General features: G+C 38.1%; 1 protein-coding gene across 1 annotated transcript; it reads right to left on the bottom strand.

The window, feature by feature from the left end:
• Positions 1–379: 379 nt before the first annotated feature.
• LOC147506864 (uncharacterized) lies at positions 380–16,808 on the bottom strand. The gene is made up of 10 exons (XM_086605850.1): positions 9,481–16,808; positions 7,850–7,876; positions 7,675–7,758; positions 7,414–7,569; positions 7,141–7,230; positions 7,001–7,053; positions 6,666–6,788; positions 6,514–6,582; positions 1,272–4,364; positions 380–1,038 (listed from the first exon to the last, which is right to left on the bottom strand). Exons 1-9 carry the CDS (start codon positions 12,551–12,553, stop codon positions 1,473–1,475), a joined length of 6,567 nt encoding a protein of 2,188 aa, XP_086461976.1. The 5' UTR covers positions 12,554–16,808; the 3' UTR covers positions 380–1,038; positions 1,272–1,472.
• Between the last annotated feature and the right edge of the window lie 1,247 nt (positions 16,809–18,055).

Consider the following 18,055-nt stretch of genomic DNA (forward strand, 5'->3'; position numbering starts at 1 on the left):
AACTCCACCCTTCAGATTTGGAAACCACTGTACCATCCTCAAGCTGAGCTTCATATTTAACTGCAAAATGGACAAAAGAGAAGCGGGAAACATAACCAAGCAATTCCATCTCACTAAAATCAACTAAATGATGCAATATGCAGGTCAATAACATACCAAACGCTTTATCGAGGGCATCCATAGACCATAGTGACTTAAGGCTGCCCAAATGCTCTTGCATCTCTGACAACACTGAAGTGAATTTATCCATTCTAACCAAAATTGCACTTGACTATGTAAATAAGTTTTTTATTGCTTACCGCCAAGGAAAGGGTTTGGTGCTAAAGTCTCCCACCCCAAATTATAAGAGGCGTCTTTATCAACAATAAAATATACATCATGGAGTATAGAAATGCATATCCCTTCAAAAACAAGTAAGCATTCACCTAGAGTAGCAAATTGCAATCCCGCACAATAAGGATCAAGCGCATAAATCCATTACACAAAAGTGAAAAAGTAGAACATAAAGTTGTAGGCACACGGATATACACCAACAGACGAAAAACAACCAAATTTATTACTTATTATAGTTAAGTACATGGAACGTCATCACACTTTTACTAGGAATATTTTTGTGTATAAATCTTAAAAACAACAAACATGACACATCAATTTAAGAATTGAGTTTAGACTTTAGAACAATTCCAACAAAATGGATACAAATATATTAAGAACTAAAGATTCAGAAATAGTACTATAACTAATTGATTCAGGAGCACATATATCTTGCCACATCATTTAAAGCTTCATGCTCTTCAAAGATGAAATTACTGCAATTCTCTGGTCAATCAATTGCAAGTAAAGCTTGTTGGTCGCTGTGATGAACCATTCAGTGATTATACACAGATGAGTATCCCTCGTCGTGTCGTAAATGATAAAACCATTATCCAAAATCACTTTACTATCAACTTGGTACAATGCCACAGAAGAAGAAGAAGCAAAATATCACAAATTCCATGTGTCAGGAGCTCATCACGGCATCATTACAGAAAATGCAAGCTGCAAATAAAGAATGACAAATTGATAGTAAAAAATACAGTCACAAATGAAGGAATCGTATGAAGATCCAAATCACAAGTATCTAAATAATAAAGAAAATGCGCCAAACTACTACAAATTGAAACAGAAACCTCTGTAAAGAAGTGAATATTTACGAATGAATAAAGAGCAAATTTTCGAGCATTATGCAATGGTTAAGAGTTTAAAAGTTAATATTTGGGATTGTTTGTCACCTGTTTTTGAGAGATGAAGTCATGGTGCAAGAACTAAGTCAGTTTCTGCTTTTAATATCTTTGCTATCAATGCGGATGTTGGGAATGTGGGTTAAGATGCTCCAGTCCTCCTCTCTGCTACGTTCTCTTGTAATAATAGGGCAGCGTTTGATTTCCAATTTGCGAAGCATGGTGAGTGGTTTCAACTCCTCCGGCTTGAAATCAAGGAATTGGCAATTCAAAAAAGTCAATTCTTGAAGTGACGTGAGTTGGTTTAACCGTTGGGGGAGGGAGGAATGCGGAAAAGAATAGATTTGAAGAGATTTGAGGTTGTTGTTGTTGGGTGTATGACATTAACGATTTTGAAACAACACCTACATCGCCCAATAATAACAGAGTTTCAAGCTGAGGAGGGAAAAGGTAGACCGGTACCACCTTCAGTTTCGGGCAATTACTAATCTTTAGGTCATGGAGACGGGGCATGATAATGATAGTAGTATTATCACTTGTTGTTGTTGGGACATCATGCTCCTCCTCCTCCCACTCTGGCAATCCAGACAAGCGAAGCTTTTTCAATTTTGGAAACAGCACTACTGATGATGACGACGAAGACGTTGAATCTCCATTTCCAACCCTCAAAAGATCCGCACCCAAATGTTTCACCGCACTTAGATTTGCTAGACTGAGCTTTTCAAGAAATTGTAATTTGCCTAAAGCGGGCAACACTTTCAAATTTGGACACCAGTAAAGCTTCAAGTCGATAATATTGGACAATACAGATTCTTCGACTGACAACATCCAAGGAGGGAGCGTGAAGCCAACATAGTATTTTATTTCCAATTGTTCCAAGCTTTCTTTATGTGGTTCCAGATTTTCAAGAACACCTTCCATCCTTAGTATGTACTCTTCGCTGCTGACATCTTCATTTTGTTCAATTTCTCCAAAAATCAACGCCAACTTTGAAATGTTTTTCTTTTTCTGTAATCCTGCCTGCTTGGCCTCATTCACATTTTTTACATGCCTTAACCCCGTAATATATAGGCTTCCTTTTAGAAAATTGAGATTTCCTAGTTCCCCAATCACAGACCCTTTGCTTCCATCTCTCACAACAAATTTACTTAATGTTCGAAGCTGCCTCAATCTCTCAATGCCTCCTCGCGGATAATAATTTAGAGAATAAGTTTGTTCAACTTCCAGATGTCTTAGGTTAGAAAGCTCCCCAATTCCTTCTGGCAATTTGCAAAAATACTGACAATAGTTAAGCTTCAATGTTTGCAAATTAACTAAACTTCCGATTGTTTCAGGCAATTCCGTCAGTCTTGTATTGGACAAATCAAGGTACCGAAGATGTAATAATCTATTCACTTCACTTGGAAGTACTTCAAGGGTTGAATCACTATATAATTTACGACTCAAGTCCAAGGTCCTAAGACACGTCAACTGATTGAATAATGCAAGAGGTACTAACTTGGACAATTTGGCTACCAGCGTGCGTAACTTCTTCGCTTCATAGATATAGATGGATGGATTCTCCACATCATCAACTATCAAATGACGAGTCTTGTGATTGCTAATTTTGTCATTATTTGCCAAAACAGAGCAATCAGCTTTTGTGAGGAACTCAGCAAAGTCATGTACGAGATCATGCATCTTGCATTCAACAATGTTTCCATCTTTGTCTTTCTTAAAATCTTGGAAGAATGAACGCATCGCCAAAGCATCAAAATACTCGACACCAACTCTCTCTAGCTCTCTTGCTCCATCAGAACCGAGATAACCTTGAGCCATCCATAACTTCACCAAATCATCCTTCTTTATGTTATGGTCTTTCGGGAAAATCGCACAATACATAAAGCATCGTTTCAAAACAGACGGCAAAGCGTGATAGCTCAACAAAAGAGCAGGTAAGAAACTTTTTTCTTGTGTTTCCCAAATGTCACTTTCTAATACATCCATCCAATCTTGTTTCACTCGTTTGAATCGCATTAGACTTGCTAATGTCTTGGCAGCTAGTGGAACACCTTTGCATTTCTTTGCGATTTCTTGTCCAACTCCATTTAATCTTTTGTGCTCTTCTTGTGTTCTTCCCCAAAAAGCTATCTGTCTGAATATGTGCCAACAATCATCGTCTGACAACTGTGCAAGTCTGTGTATATAAATTGAGCTGATCATCTTCGCAACTGCCTCATTACGTGTAGTGACGATGATTTTGCTTTCTCGCTCACCACCATCCAAAGCTAACTTCAATGGCTCCCAACAATCAGAATCTTCAATCCAAATATCATCTAGCACGAGCAAAAACCGCTTTCCCTTTATTGAGTTGCACAAAAGTTTGTGTAGAGTTTCACTCCCAACGTCACTTTGTGGATATTTTCCAGTAGCTTGCTCAATGATTTCTCTTGCAACCCTTACAAGATCAAAAGGTTCGGAAACACAAACCCATATTTTCAGCTCAAAAGTGGTCACTATAGTTCCTTCGTTAAACACTACCTGCGCAAGAGTTGTCTTACCAAACCCACCAGTTCCAACAATTGACAAGATAGGTACATGAATCCGAGTTTCTTGTTGACTAGTCTCGCACAGCAGCGTGCTTAGTATCTTTTGTTTGTCGAAATCGCGACCATATATATCCATTACATCCACACCAGAGTTAGTAAGTTGTCGAGGCTCCTGCTTGTGACTATGACTCTGAACGAGGCTTAGTTGATCCTTGTTGAGAGCAATCACATCTAGTCCTTCTCTTATGCCTTTAATCTTATGAGCAATGTCATGGCGTACCCCAACAACTTTAAAGCAAGCACACATAGATAACAAGTAGGAACAGACCCTATTGGTAACCTGGGAGGCATTGGCAGAAATGAGAATGCCTGTGTTCCATTCATCCAGTACATCGTCTGCATCATACATCAGATCTTCGAGCTCTCCCAACCAAATCTTTACTGCACTATCATGTCTTGCTTTCTTTTCTGCATCTTCAAGCACTGCTTTAACCAAACGGAGCTTAGTCTTGAGGTTTTCTAATTCTTCACGAACCCCCACCTCCAGTTCAACTTCTGTTCGAATGACTGAGACCAACTGTTCCATGACGGCAGAAAGTATCGCTTGAGCCATGTGTTTTTATGAATCAACAAAGAAGAAATGAGATACAAGAAGCTGCTCTTGAAGATTTTGAAGTGTGAAGACCAAATCAAGTCAAGTCCACCGCTGTCCTCATCACACAAGTCCTTGCAAGGTGAACCATCCAGCCAAATGCAGACTAATGGGAAGGAAGACCATTTTACTTTTACTTTTCTACTTAAGGCTTCTACTCAGTTACCCCGCTTTCGAGTTTTTTATGAATCTACAAAGAAGAAATGAGGTACAAGACGCTTATTAGGCTGCTCTTGTAGATTTTGAAGTGTGAAGACTAATAATGGGAGAGGAAGACCAAATCAAGGAGAGATACAGTGGAGCTTTTGCAAGTCAGGTTGCAAAAACATGTGGAAGTGGGGATTTTTTTTTTTCCCGCTAGTCACCCTCAGTCCCTCACATTAAAATTTAAATTTGAGTGAGATCACAATCTAGAGATGCCAATACCCTTTGGAAGAGGTCTCATGTCTTAATACCTCATACCCACCTAGCAAGTTCATGGGCCTCCTTATTAAATAACCTACTAATCCAATGCATTATTGATGTGGAAGTGGGGACTGGGGATACCATCATACCACAAAAGTCGTGTTTTGGTTTTAATCGGTCGACATCAAATTGAACTAGGTATTTGTTACTGACGGACCCCAAATTGTGTTGGGCAAGCAAAAAAAAAACAATTATTACAAGTGTGTCATTGGTTTCAAAAAGTTGTTTTATGTTGAACTCCCAAACCAACGTGAATTTTCCGTTTTCAGCCCTTTTCTTATCTTCTATTCTCTTCTCTTCCACCATCCTAAATCTTAAACCACGAAAACTATATCATAACACTAACATTAAACACTGTATTTTGAATACGCATGCGGTGACAATGGTGAATGAGAAAATTCGAAAACTCCAAACTTAAACGACCCGGGTAGGTCGTTCGTTCTCCAAACCAAACGGTGTGGCCATGTCGTTTGGGATTTGAACTTTAAAAAAATATAAAATTCTATTTTTTGGGCTCTTGACCGGTGTGGGTACATCGTTTGGACTAAATCCCAAACGGTGTGATCATGTCGTTTGAGATTTGAACTTTGAAAAAAAATAAAATTTTGTTTTTTGGGCTCTTGACTGGTGTGGGCACGGTGTGGCCATGTCGTATGGGATTTGAACTTTGAAAAAATATAAAATTCTGTTTTTTGGGCTTTTGACCGGTGTGGCCAAGTCGTTTGGAACTTAGTCCAAACGACCTAGCCAGATCGTTTAAGTTTGGGGTTTTCGAATTCAACTTTTTGGGACCAATTTCACACTTGTAATAATTATTATTTTTTTGATTTTTAGGACCAATAATAATTGTTTTTTTTGGGTCTGCCCAACACAATTTGGGTCCATCAGTAACAGGACCCAACTATTCGTCCATAGACAACATTCAACATGTATGTTATGACTTGATGTAAAACAAAAACGATTCAGATGGCCAGCTTCTTTGGTGAGCTGGACCACGTGTGAAAACGTAGAACATAAAGTTGTAGGCACACGGATATACACAAACAGACATAAAGCTGTAGAAACGATCAAGTCACAAGCTAAGGCATATGATAAGGCAAAGGCCAGCACGTATAAAAAGGAAAAGTGCACCAAATCAACAAACACCAACAAGCTTTACATGCAATTGATTGACCAGAGAATTACAGTAATTTCATCTTTGAAGAGCATGAAGCTTTAAACCATCAAAATCCCAGACTTGTTTCAGAATGGCTAAGCACTTGAGCATTCAAGGAGATGGTCTGAACCATTCAGTGATTATACACAGATGAGTATCCCTTGTCGTGTCGTAAATGATAAAACCATTATCCAGAATCACTTTACTATCAACTTGGTACAACGCCTTCTTAATATCGATCTCAGCAAAGACCAAATAAGCCAGCTGAATGTAAGCTTGGGCCTCATCTATACAGTGCCTTAACATTCGCACTCTCAAGTTCTAGCACCTACAAAATTATTATCGCAGAATTAATCCTCAGGCCCCTTGGTTTGATGTGATTTGAGTTGTCGGTATAAGTTAATCCTCAGTTACCTTTGTGCAAAGTTTCTCTGCTTTTTAGTAGTCCTTTAGCTTCAGCTTGCAAGCTGCATTATTCAGATTGCAGCTTACCTTCAGAACCTTGGACTTCTTGTTTTCATCTTCACTGAAGTTGGTGTTGTACTCAATAAATTTTCCAGCCTGATTACAACGAGATGTTCAGTCAGTTGCAATACAAAGAAATCATCTCTAAAATCATTCTTTTTTACTAAAAACTCTCTTACCTTTTCATATCTTTGTGAGGCCTTAGCATATTTTCCAGCTATGAATGCTACATTTCCTTCCTCTTTCTTCTTACCAGTGGCTTCAATTTTCTCAGGAGTGTTCATGTCCCACGATTCTCTCTCCTAATGATAGAAAAGGAAAATTTTAAACTCACTCATACCAAGCACAATGCAAGAGCCATACTAAGAGAATTCTCACTGAAGATACCTTGACAAAGGATTCGAGCTCAACTTCATAGTACAATGTGGAACTAGGGGAAACAACAGCCAATTCTTGCTTGGATTCAGATGAACTGAAACCATCCCTATTCTGGAGCAATAGTCAACTCTGCAACCTCCCCTTTCTTCATTGACATGACAGCTCTATCAAGTCCATCAATAACATGCTCTGCAAAATGTAAAGACTACACTTCAGTATCAAGTTTAATCATGAGAACAGAGAAATCATGCCAAACCCACCGACATGAAAAATTACGTTCATCTGTTTTGAACTCAAATAGCTCATCATCGCCACGACCCTTCTTTAGAAACACAGTTCCATCTTGCAACTTCCCAATACATTTCACTTTCAGACAAATGAGATAATATTATGCACACTACAAAGCATCCCATTCCACTAAGATCTCCTATAATTTGTTACTATAACATAAAACGAATTAATACTCCTTATTATCCACTGGTTCCTTCATTTGGACGCTCATAATTCAACTTTAGCCACTGTTCATTCCTTCATTTGGACGTTCATAACCTTCTCCTTCCTTGATGATCTTCTTTATAACCTTCTTGTCAGTTACTTCAGTCACAGTCTTCCACAAAACCAATTCAAGAGTTATAACAAGTGTGGCACATGGTGGCACAACACCTTCAGCGCTAGAGGCTGGCCGACCCATCTCCACAAAGTCATCTGAAAGTACAAAAATGCAATGTAAGTGACAGGTTCCACAATATGTACAAGTCAGTGATTTCCGTTTCAAGCAAACTAACACTATGGCTTCACTGTTAGGAGAACCTTTTCTCGCTTCTTCATTGTCTTTACAGCTTTCGATAGTGCTGGGCAGAAATAACATGGTTGCAAAGGCAGAACATGCAAATCCTGTTAGAAAATCACAACAAAGACAACCAACTAGTATTCACCCTAAAGTAAGGTACAAAACTCCACCCTTCAGATTTGGAAACCACTGTACCATCCTCAAGCTGAGCTTCATATTTAACTGCAAAATGGACAAAAGAGAAGCAGGAAACATAACCAAGCAATTCCATCTCACTAAAATCAACTAAATGATGCAATATGCAGGTCAATAACATACCAAACGCTTCATCGAGGGCATCCATAGACATAGTGACTTAAGGCTGCCCACATGCTCTTGCATCTCTGACAACACTGAAGTGAATTCATCCATTCTAACAAAAATTGCACTTGACTATGTAAATAAGTTTTTATTGCTTACCGCCAAGGAAAGGAGTTTGGTGCTAAAGTCTCCCACCCCAAATTATATGAGGCGTCTTTATCAACAAGAAAACATACATCATGGAGTATAGAAATGCATATCCCTTCAAAAACAAGTAAGCATTCAACTAGAGTAGCAAATTGCAATCCCGCACAATAAGGATCAAGCACATAAATCCATTACACAAAAGTGAACAAGTAGAACATAAAGCTGTTGGCACACAGATACAAACAGACGAGAAACAACCAAATTTATTACTTATTGTAGTTAAGTACATGGAACGTCATCACATTAGTGTTTTACTAGGAATATTTTGTGTATAAACCTTAAGAACAACAAACATGACACATCAATTTAAGAATTGAGTTTAGACTTTAGAACAATTCCAACAAAATGGATACAAATATATTAAGAACTAAAGATTCAGAAATAGTACTATAACTAATTGATTCAGGAGCACATATATCTTGCCACATTATTTTGTGGCACCAGATATTGTGCAACTACACAAGTTCCTTTGCAAAACAACAGGAAAGAGCAATCAGATAATTCATATCTTGAAGCCATATAATTGGATCGAACAAATAAAGTGAAAGCTTAACTACGCAGAAATTGTATGTCTCCTTGAATGCTCAAGTGCTTAGCCATTCTGAAAGAAGGCTGGGATTTTGATGGTTTAAAGCTTCATGCTCTTCAAAGATGAAATTACTGCAATTCTCTGGTCAATCAATTGCAAGTAAAGCTTGTTGGTCGCCGTGATGAACCATTCAGTGATTATACACAGATGAGTATCCCTCGTCGTGTCGTAAATGATAAAACCATTATCCAGAATCACTTTACTATCAACTTGGTACAATGCCACAGAAGAAGAGAAGCAAAATATCACAAATTCCATGTGTCAGGAGTTCATCACGGTGTCATTACAGAAAATGCAAGCTGCAAATAAAGAATGACAAATTGATAGTAAAAAATACAATCACAAATGAAGGAATCGTATGAAGATCCAAATCACAAGTATCTAAATAATAAAGAAAATGCGCCAAACTACTACAAATTGAAACAGAAACCTCTGTAAAGAAGTGAATATTTACAAATAAAGAGCAAACTTTCGAGCATTATGCAATGGTTAAGAGTCTAAAAGTTAATATTTGGGATTGTTTGTCACCTGTTTTCGAGAGATGAAGTCATGGTTGAAGAACTAAGTTTTTGCTTTTAATATCTTTGCTATCAATGCGGATGTTGGGAATGTGGGTTAAGATGCTCCAGTCCTCCTCTCTGCTACGTTCTCTTGTAATAATAGGGCAGCGTTTGATTTCCAATTTGCTAAGCATGGTGAGTGGTTTCAACTCTTCTGGCTTGAAATCAAGGAATTGGCAATTCAAAAAAGTCAATTCTTGAAGTGACGTGAGTTGGTTTAATCCTTGGTGGAGAGAGGAATGCGGAAAAGAAGAGATTTGAAGAGATTTTGAGGTTGTTGTTGTTGTGGGTGTGAGACATTAACGATTTTGAAACAACACCTACATCGCCCAATAATAACAGAGTTTCAAGCTGAGGAGGAAAAAGGTAGACCGGTACCACCTTCAGTTTCGGGCAATTACTAATCTTTAGGTCATGGAGACGGGGCATGATAATGATAGTAGTATTATCACTTGTTGTTGTTGGGACATCATGCTCCTCCTCCTCCCACTCTGTCAATCCAGACAAGCCAAGCTTTTTCAATTTTGGAAACAACACTACTGATGATGAGGACGATGAAGACGTTGAATCTCCATTTCCAACCCTCAAAATATCCGCACCCAAATGTTTCACCGCACTTAGATTTGCTAGACTGAGCTTTCCAAGAAATTGTAATTTGCCTAGAGCGGGCAACACTTTCAAATTTGGACACCAGTAAAGCTTCAAGTCGACAATATTGGACAATACAGATTCTTCGACTGACAACATCCAAGGAGAGAGCGTGAAGCCAACATAGTATTTTATTTCCAATTGTTCCAAGCTTTCTTTATGTGGTTCCAGATTTCCAAGAACACCTTCCATCCTTAGTATGTACTCTTCGCTGCTGACGTCTTCATCTTGTTCAGTTTCTTCAAAATTCAACACCAACTTTGAAATGTTTTTCTTTTTCTGTAATTCTGCATGCTTGGCCTCATTCACATTTTTTACATGCCTTAACCCCGTAATATATAGGCTTCCTTTTAGAAAATTGAGATTTCCTAGTTCCCCAATCACAGACCCTTTGCTTCCATCTCTCACAACAAATTTACTTAATGTTCGAAGCTGCCTCAATCTCTCAATGCCTCCTCGCGGATAATAATTTAGAGAATAAGTCTGTTCAACTTCCAGATGTCTTAGGTTAGAAAGCTCCCCAATTCCTTCTGGCAATTTGCAAAAATATTGACAATAGTTAAGCTTCAATGTTTGCAAATTAACTAGACTTCTGATTGTCTCAGGCAATTCCGTCAGTCTTGTATTGGACAAATCAAGGTACCGAAGATGTAATAATCTATTCACTTCACTTGGTAGTACTTCAAGGGTTGAATCACTATATAATTTACGACTCAAGTCCAAGGTCCTAAGACACGTCAACTGATTGAATAATGCAAGAGGTACCGACTTGGACGATTTGGCTACCAGCATGCGTAACTTCTTCGCTTCATAGATATAGATGGATGGATTCTCTACATCATCAACTCTCAAATGACGAGTCTTGTGATTGCTAATTTTCTCATTATTCGCCAAAACAGAGCAATCAGATTTTGTGAGGAACTCAGCAAAGTCATGTACGAGATCATGCATCTTGCATTCAACAATGTTTCCATCTTTGTCTTTCTTAAAATCTTGGAAGAATGAACGCATCGCCAAAGCATCAAAATACTCGACACCAACTCTCTCTAGCTCTCTTGCTCCATCAAAGCCAAGATAACCTTGAGCCATCCATAACTTCACCAAATCATCCTTCTTTATGTTATGGTCTTTCGGGAAAATCGCACAATACATAAAGCATCGTTTCAAAACAGATGGCAAAGCGTGATAGCTCAACAAAAGAGCAGGTAAGAAACTCTTTTCTTGTGTTTCCCAAATATCACTTTCTAATACATCCGTCCAATCTTGTTTCGCTCGTTTGAATCGCATTAGACTTGCTAATGTCTTGGCAGCTAGTGGAACACCTTTGCATTTCTTTGCGATTTCTTGTCCAATTCCATTTAATCTTTCGTGCTCTTCTTGTGTTCTTCCCCAAAAAGCTATTTGTCTGAATATGTGCCAACAATCATCGTCTGACAACTGTGCAAGTCTGTGTATATAAATTGAGCTGATCATCGTCGCAACTGCCTCGTTACGTGTGGTGATGATGATTTTGCTTTCTCGCTCACCACCATCCAGAGCTAACTTCAATGGCTCCCAACGATCAGAATCTTCAATCCAAATATCATCTAGCACGAGCAAAAACCGCCTTCCCTTTACGGAGTTGCACAAAAGTTTGTGTAGAGTTTCACTCCCAACGTCACTTTGTGGATTTTTTCCAGTAGCTTGCTGAATGATTTCTCTTGCAACCCTTACAAGATCAAAAGATTCGGAAACACAAACCCATATTTTCAGCTCAAAGGTGGTCACTATAGTTCCTTCGTTAAACACTAGTTGCGCAAGAGTTGTCTTACCAAAACCGGCAGTTCCAACTATTGACAAGATAGGTACATGAACCCGAGTTTCTTGGTGACTAGTCTCGCAAAGTAGCATGTTTATTATCTCTTGTTTGTCGAAATCTCGACCATATATATCCAATACATCCACACCAGAATTAGTGAGTTGTCGAGGTTCCTCGTGAGTATGACTCTGAACGAGGCTTAGTTGATCCTTGTTGAGAGCAATCACATCTAGTCGTTCTCTTATGCCTTTAATCCTATGAGCAATGTCATGGCGTACACCAACATGTTTAAAGCAAGCACACAAAGATAACAAGTAGGAAAGCACGCTGTTGGCAACGTGAGAACCATTAGCAGAAATGAGAATTCGTGTGTTCCATTCATCCAATACATCATCTGCATCATACATCACACCTTTGAGCTCTCCCAACCAAATCTTTACTGCATTATCATGTCTTTCCTTCTTTTCCGCATCTTCAAGCACAGCTTGAACCGAACGGAGCTTAGTCTCGAGGTTTTTTAATTCTTCACGAACCCCCACCACCAACTGCACCTCCTGTACAACTTCTATTCGGATGATCAAGGCCAACTGGTCCACGACAGCAGAAAGTATCGCCTGAGTCATGTTTTTTATGAATTGAGATACAAGAAGTTTAGGCTGCTCTTGTAGATTTTGAAGTGTGAAAACTAATGGGAAGGAAAACCAAATGAATGAGAGATACAATGGAGCTCGAACAGCTTTCCAAGTCAAGTCCACATCCTTAACCGAGACTGGACTCGAGCATGCAATGTGAACCATTCAAAGCAAATCCATTGTTTAAATTATGTTGCAATATACATGTGGAACAGAGGAGGGAGTGGGTAGTGGGGAGTTGGGATACCACAAAAGTCAGGAGCCAACAACTTGGGATACCACAAAGTCAAGAGCCACCCAATGACTTGGGATACCACAGGGACGCTTTAGCAATGGAACGCAGGTGTTGGTGTTGGTTCTGGTGTGGAATGAGATAAATGGAGTACTCTTGACTCTTGAAGACCAATTACAATTTACAAGGAGCTGATCTTGACCTCTTAGTTCTAGCTTTACCAGGAACAGACATTTCGGCAGGTCTAAATATCGGATTGGGTTGTGATTCATGAGTTTCTGATATTTCGGGTTTTATACCTGAAATGAGTTGGAGTTTCTGCATGTCTTTACTTTGAAAATGACTCCTCGACAAAATTTGGTAGCCACTCTAGTTCAGCTATGTAACATCAAACAACAATAATTCATCATCAATTTTTCATTAAAAATTCTATTATTGCAGTTAAATTTTGTCTTAAGTTTCTTAACATTTCAGTTTCTTGATAATGCAATTTGATAATTGCGATGACGTCATGTAATGAATACAAGTCATCGTTAAATTCAACACCAAGAAACAAATAATTCAAAGTTTCAAACCGACGTTAATTATCACTTTTTCAACTTTTTACGTTAAAGTTCAAAAAGAAGAACAAGAATCAATGTTTAATGCTGAACAAAGACTTAGGCAGTTGACATTCAATGCTCAACAACAACATCGCAAATCTCAAAAACAATTTGAAGTGTTTAGACAACGCGAGGAAGAACAAGAAGAAAAATAAAACGATAATGGTAAACTATTAAACAATATATATGTATGTATTGAACAAACTTTGAAGAAGAGAAGAAATGAAGAATGAGACTGAGGAATTTTCTTATTAAAACTTTACAGAATGATTACAATCTCTTTATATAGATAGAGTTCTTGATGTAAGAATACGGTTACAACTAATTCTAATACAGTTATAACTAATTCTATTAATTTGTTATAACTAACTGATTATATGGTTGTTCTAGAAGCAGTTGAGCTGGAGCAATATGTGGCAGCTGAAGGGTCTTCTTCATCAAACTTTGATGAGCAGTAAAGCTTGATAAAAGGTCTTCATACCCACCCCTCAAACTGAAGTGATTTATGTCAGTTTTGCAATAGGAAGAACATTGAGTCGTTGTTGTAACATTGAATATCTAGTTGTGGGTAATCCTTTTGTAAAGATATTAGCAACTTGGTCTTCTGTGCACACATATTGTAACCTGAGAATTTTGTTAGTAACTTGTTCTCTAATATAATGAAAATAATCAACCTCTATATGTTTTGTTCTTGCATGAAACACTGGATTCATTGACAGGGCAATAACACTCAGATTATCACACCATAAAATAGGTGACTCCTGCAGAAAAACCTTCAGTTCTTTTAAGCAGAATACACAACCAATAAATCTCAACAGCTGTGCATGCAAGAGCCCTGTATTCAGCTTCGGTTGATGATCTTGAAACTGTTGTTTGCTTTTTAGAACTCCAAATTATAGGATTTGAACCATAAAAAACACATAGCCCTGTGGTAGATCTTCTATCAAAAGGACATCTTTCCCAATTAGCATCAGAAAATGCTTTGACTTGATCATTTTTTTTTTTTTTTTGTAATTTGATACCATATTGTATAGTACCTTTTAAATACATAAGTATCCTCTTAGCTGCAGCAAAATGAGTACTCTTTGGCTGTTGTATAAATTGACAAACCTAGTTAACTGAGAAACTAATGTCCGGTCTTGTCCAAGTAACATATTGCAGTGCCCCTACTAGAGATCTGAATTCAGTAGAATCATGCAGTTCTTCTCCACTGGTTTTATCAAGCTTAGTTGAAGTAGAACAAGGTGTAGAACATGGTTTTGCTCTATCCATCTAAGGGTGGAATTCGAGCTAAACAAGCCGAGCTTTATTATGTTCAAGTTCGGCTCGCTAATTACACGAGCTTTAAATTGAGCTCGAGCTTTGCTCATATAGTTAAATGAGCGAGCTCAAGCCGAACTTAAACGAGCCAAGCCCGAGCTGCTCGGTTATTTTACACTATAAATATGCTATTTGAGCTAAACAAGTCGAGCTTCATCAAACTAATTTGTTATACGAGCTTTCATTTGAACTCGAGCTCGACTCATATAGTTAAATGAGCAAGCTCAAGCCGAGCGCCGATGCCCTCGGCTCAAATTCCACCCTTATATCCATCTTAGTTTTTCGGCTCAAATTCCACCCTTATATCCATCTTAGTTTTCTTCAGCACGTCCAAAACATACTTTGTTTGTGTTAAGAACATGCCATCCTTATCCCTTGTGACTTCTAATCCCAAGAAGAAATGTAAGTTGCCTAAATCCTTCGTGACAAACTTTGTGCCTATGCTATCAATATCGGATATTTCGGCCAATTAATCGCGTATCGCTTGTATATCGCTTATAAACCGATTGGTTTTTACCGATTTTTTAATTTTTCTCACCGAACCGATTTAATCACCGAATTAACCGATTAATCGGTCGAGATGACCGATTTCTCGCTAAACCGAAAAAAAAAAAAATTATTGAAAATATCGGTTCCCCATCCAAAAAAATATGTAAATTTAACGAATTGGATTCTTAAACCGTGTTAATAACAATAGAAACCAATTAATACACAAAGCTAAGAGTTTACTTATTTTTTCTTCCTTAACGAAAGTTAAATATACAAATTATTGTGTTATCTCTCTAATCAATATTATCACTTCTCAATCCTTTATTCCTTTAAATATTTAACATAATTTATGTGTTTGACATATCTACAGTACTCCAAAATTGAACTAGTTAGATGTGATTACGAGAATTTGATATTTTTTGTTGTATCTTGGATCAATGTTTAGAAATATTTGGTATAATTATACTATTATATATTTTGAAAACATCGAATATATACATCCGATATATATTTAGCCCAAAGTCCATTCGATTTTTAGGCAGCGATGCCATTTTTTTTTTTATATATACTGTTCATACACTACTTACACTTTCCATTTTGGAGGGAAAAGACTTCGGTCCTTAGCGCTTAGGACCAAAGTGTGTCCAAAGCGGCTGAGACCACATATTTAGTATTTTTTGTTTTATTTTTTAAAAATTTTGAAAAATTTTTGTGTGAAAATGATGATGTGGATACTAAATGTGTGGATTCGGTCCTAAGCGCTGAGGACCGAAGCCTTTCTCATTTTGGAGTCAGATAGTACTCAATCGCTAGTGCTAAGAGCAACAACTCACCGGACCTGTCTCTGGCCCCACACATCAGCAGCAACATCTCTCTCGGCAAGCAAGGAGTGCAGCAATAGTTGCGGCATCAACATCAAATTGAAGCATTAGCAGCATGCCAGCATCCATACACAACAACACTCTAACTTACCGCAAGGCATAACCAACAGACACCGAAAGCACAACCACCAGCACAGACACTTTCAAGTTGACCTCAAGCCACCATCACTCAACGCCACCTTCACATCACCATACACCAGCTTGCAGTCACCCAAATCACAACCAACAGCACCGTCTCAACCCAGCACCACCAAAATAGCCACCGAACATAACCAAGCAATTAGCACAACCGAGCACCACCAAAACATAACCAACAGACACCGAAAGCATAACCACCAGCACCGAAGGCACAACCACCTCGACAGATGTAAGCTGCACCACCGTCACCACCCAACAGCTCCTTCGCCAGTAAAACCGCATCTACCGGCAGCACCACCAACATCAAAATAAACACCACCAAACAAAGACCCACCGTCTTCACCACCAACATACCTTAACCCTTCATCTTCGTTCACCAATCAGCACCAACACGCAAGAACACAGAAGCAGTAACACCTCGACGCAGCACTGCATAGTTCGTCACTTCACAACCCACAAACACACTTTCAGCAACAAGTTTCGGCAAGTTTTTCAAATGATTCCATCTGCAATTAGAAGATCAAGAATGAAATTTAGAATTTATAGGTTCGATATAAGAAAAAGAAATTAAAGATGGTTATGATGGTGGTGCAGGTGGTGGGGATGGGTTTTAATGGTGGATATGAGAAAGAATTTAAGGTTTATTATTATGGATTGATGCTGGTGAAGAGGAGAAGAGGGGTGGCAGAGAAGATTCGAAAAATGAAAATGGGGAGAGATGAGGTGATGTTTGTAAAATATTATTGAAAGAAATGAGATGATGGAAAATAAAATGATTTCATTAACTTGAATAATAAATGAACTTACATTAATCTATTTATACTCTACATACATTAAAGAGAGAATTTGAGTTGCTAACAGAATAACAGAATCAGTTACAACTTATACACTAGCATAACAGAAATTAGTTATAGTCTTTGTTGACTTATTTGCTGACTAGATACTTGATCATTCTCCTTAATATACCCCCTCAAGCTGAAGGGAGATGGTTGGACTGAAAGCTTGATCTTGAGTATATTGAATCTGATTGCAGAAAGACCTTTTGTAAAGATATCTGCCACTTGATCTTGAGTGCAGAGATAGTTGACATTGATCAGTTTAGCTTGAACCAGTTCTCGTATGTAGTGGTAGTCGACTTCCACATGTTTTGTCCTAGCATGAAAAACGGGATTGCTTGTGAGAGAAATGGCGCTAATGTTATCACAATGTATCAGTGGAGGTTTCTGCAGTGTGTATTGAATGTCCTTTAAGAGTTTGCAAATCCATGAAATGTCAGCAGCAGTGTGAGCAAGTGCTCTATATTCTGCCTCCGTAGAAGATCTAGCAATGGTCTGTTGTTTCTTTGCACACCAGCTGATTAAATTTGAGCCAAAGTATACACAGTATCCTGTAGTAGATCTTCTGTCTATAGGACATTTGAGAAAGTCTGTAATGTTCTTTTGAACCTTTCTTGTAAATAATACCTTCCGATATAGTTCCCTTCAAATATCTAAGGATCCTTTTACAAATAGGTTAAATGTTGTACCCTTGGAGCATGCATGTGTTGACATACATTATTAACAGCAAACGATATGTCAGGCCTTGTCCATGTCAAGTATTGTAAAGAGCCAACCAATGTCCTGTATTCTGATGGATCACTAAGGAGAGGAGTGGTTAAGTCAAGTTTTGTACTTGCTGAAGGAGAAGAGATTGGTTTGGTATCTGTCATTTTGGCTTTCTTGAGTATGTCATATATGTATTTGGTCTGACATAAGAAGATGAAGTCTTTGTTTCTGTGAATTTCAAGACCTAGAAAATAATGCAATGATCCCAAGTCTTTCATAGCAAAAGGAAGTTTTAGTTGCTCAATGATAAAGTCACGGATAGAGTTTGAACTTCCAGTAATCAAGATATCATCAACATATACAAGAATAAGAGTAATATTGTTGTTGTGATGTTTAATGAAAAGAGAGTTATCAGCATGAGAAGGAACAAAACCAAGAGAGTATAAAGCTTGAGCAAACTT

Source organism: Coptis chinensis, chromosome 4 (genome assembly GCF_015680905.1).
Source record: "Coptis chinensis isolate HL-2020 chromosome 4, ASM1568090v1, whole genome shotgun sequence".
Lineage (NCBI taxonomy): Eukaryota > Viridiplantae > Streptophyta > Magnoliopsida > Ranunculales > Ranunculaceae > Coptis > Coptis chinensis.

Bases quoted from the DNA above. Each gene is read 5' to 3' on its own strand.
- LOC147506864 (XM_086605850.1), bottom strand. From the start codon at position 12,553: ATGGTTCACATTGCATGCTCGAGTCCAGTCTCGGTTAAGGATGTGGAC. The intron at 6,789-7,000 runs GTTGCAGAGTTG...TTCTATCATTAG, and splicing joins TGTCAATGAAGAAAGGGGAG to GAGAGAGAATCGTGGGACAT. The intron at 4,365-6,513 runs GTAAGCTGCAAT...GATTCATAAAAA, and splicing joins AGAAGTCCAAGGTTCTGAAG to CACATGGCTCAAGCGATACT.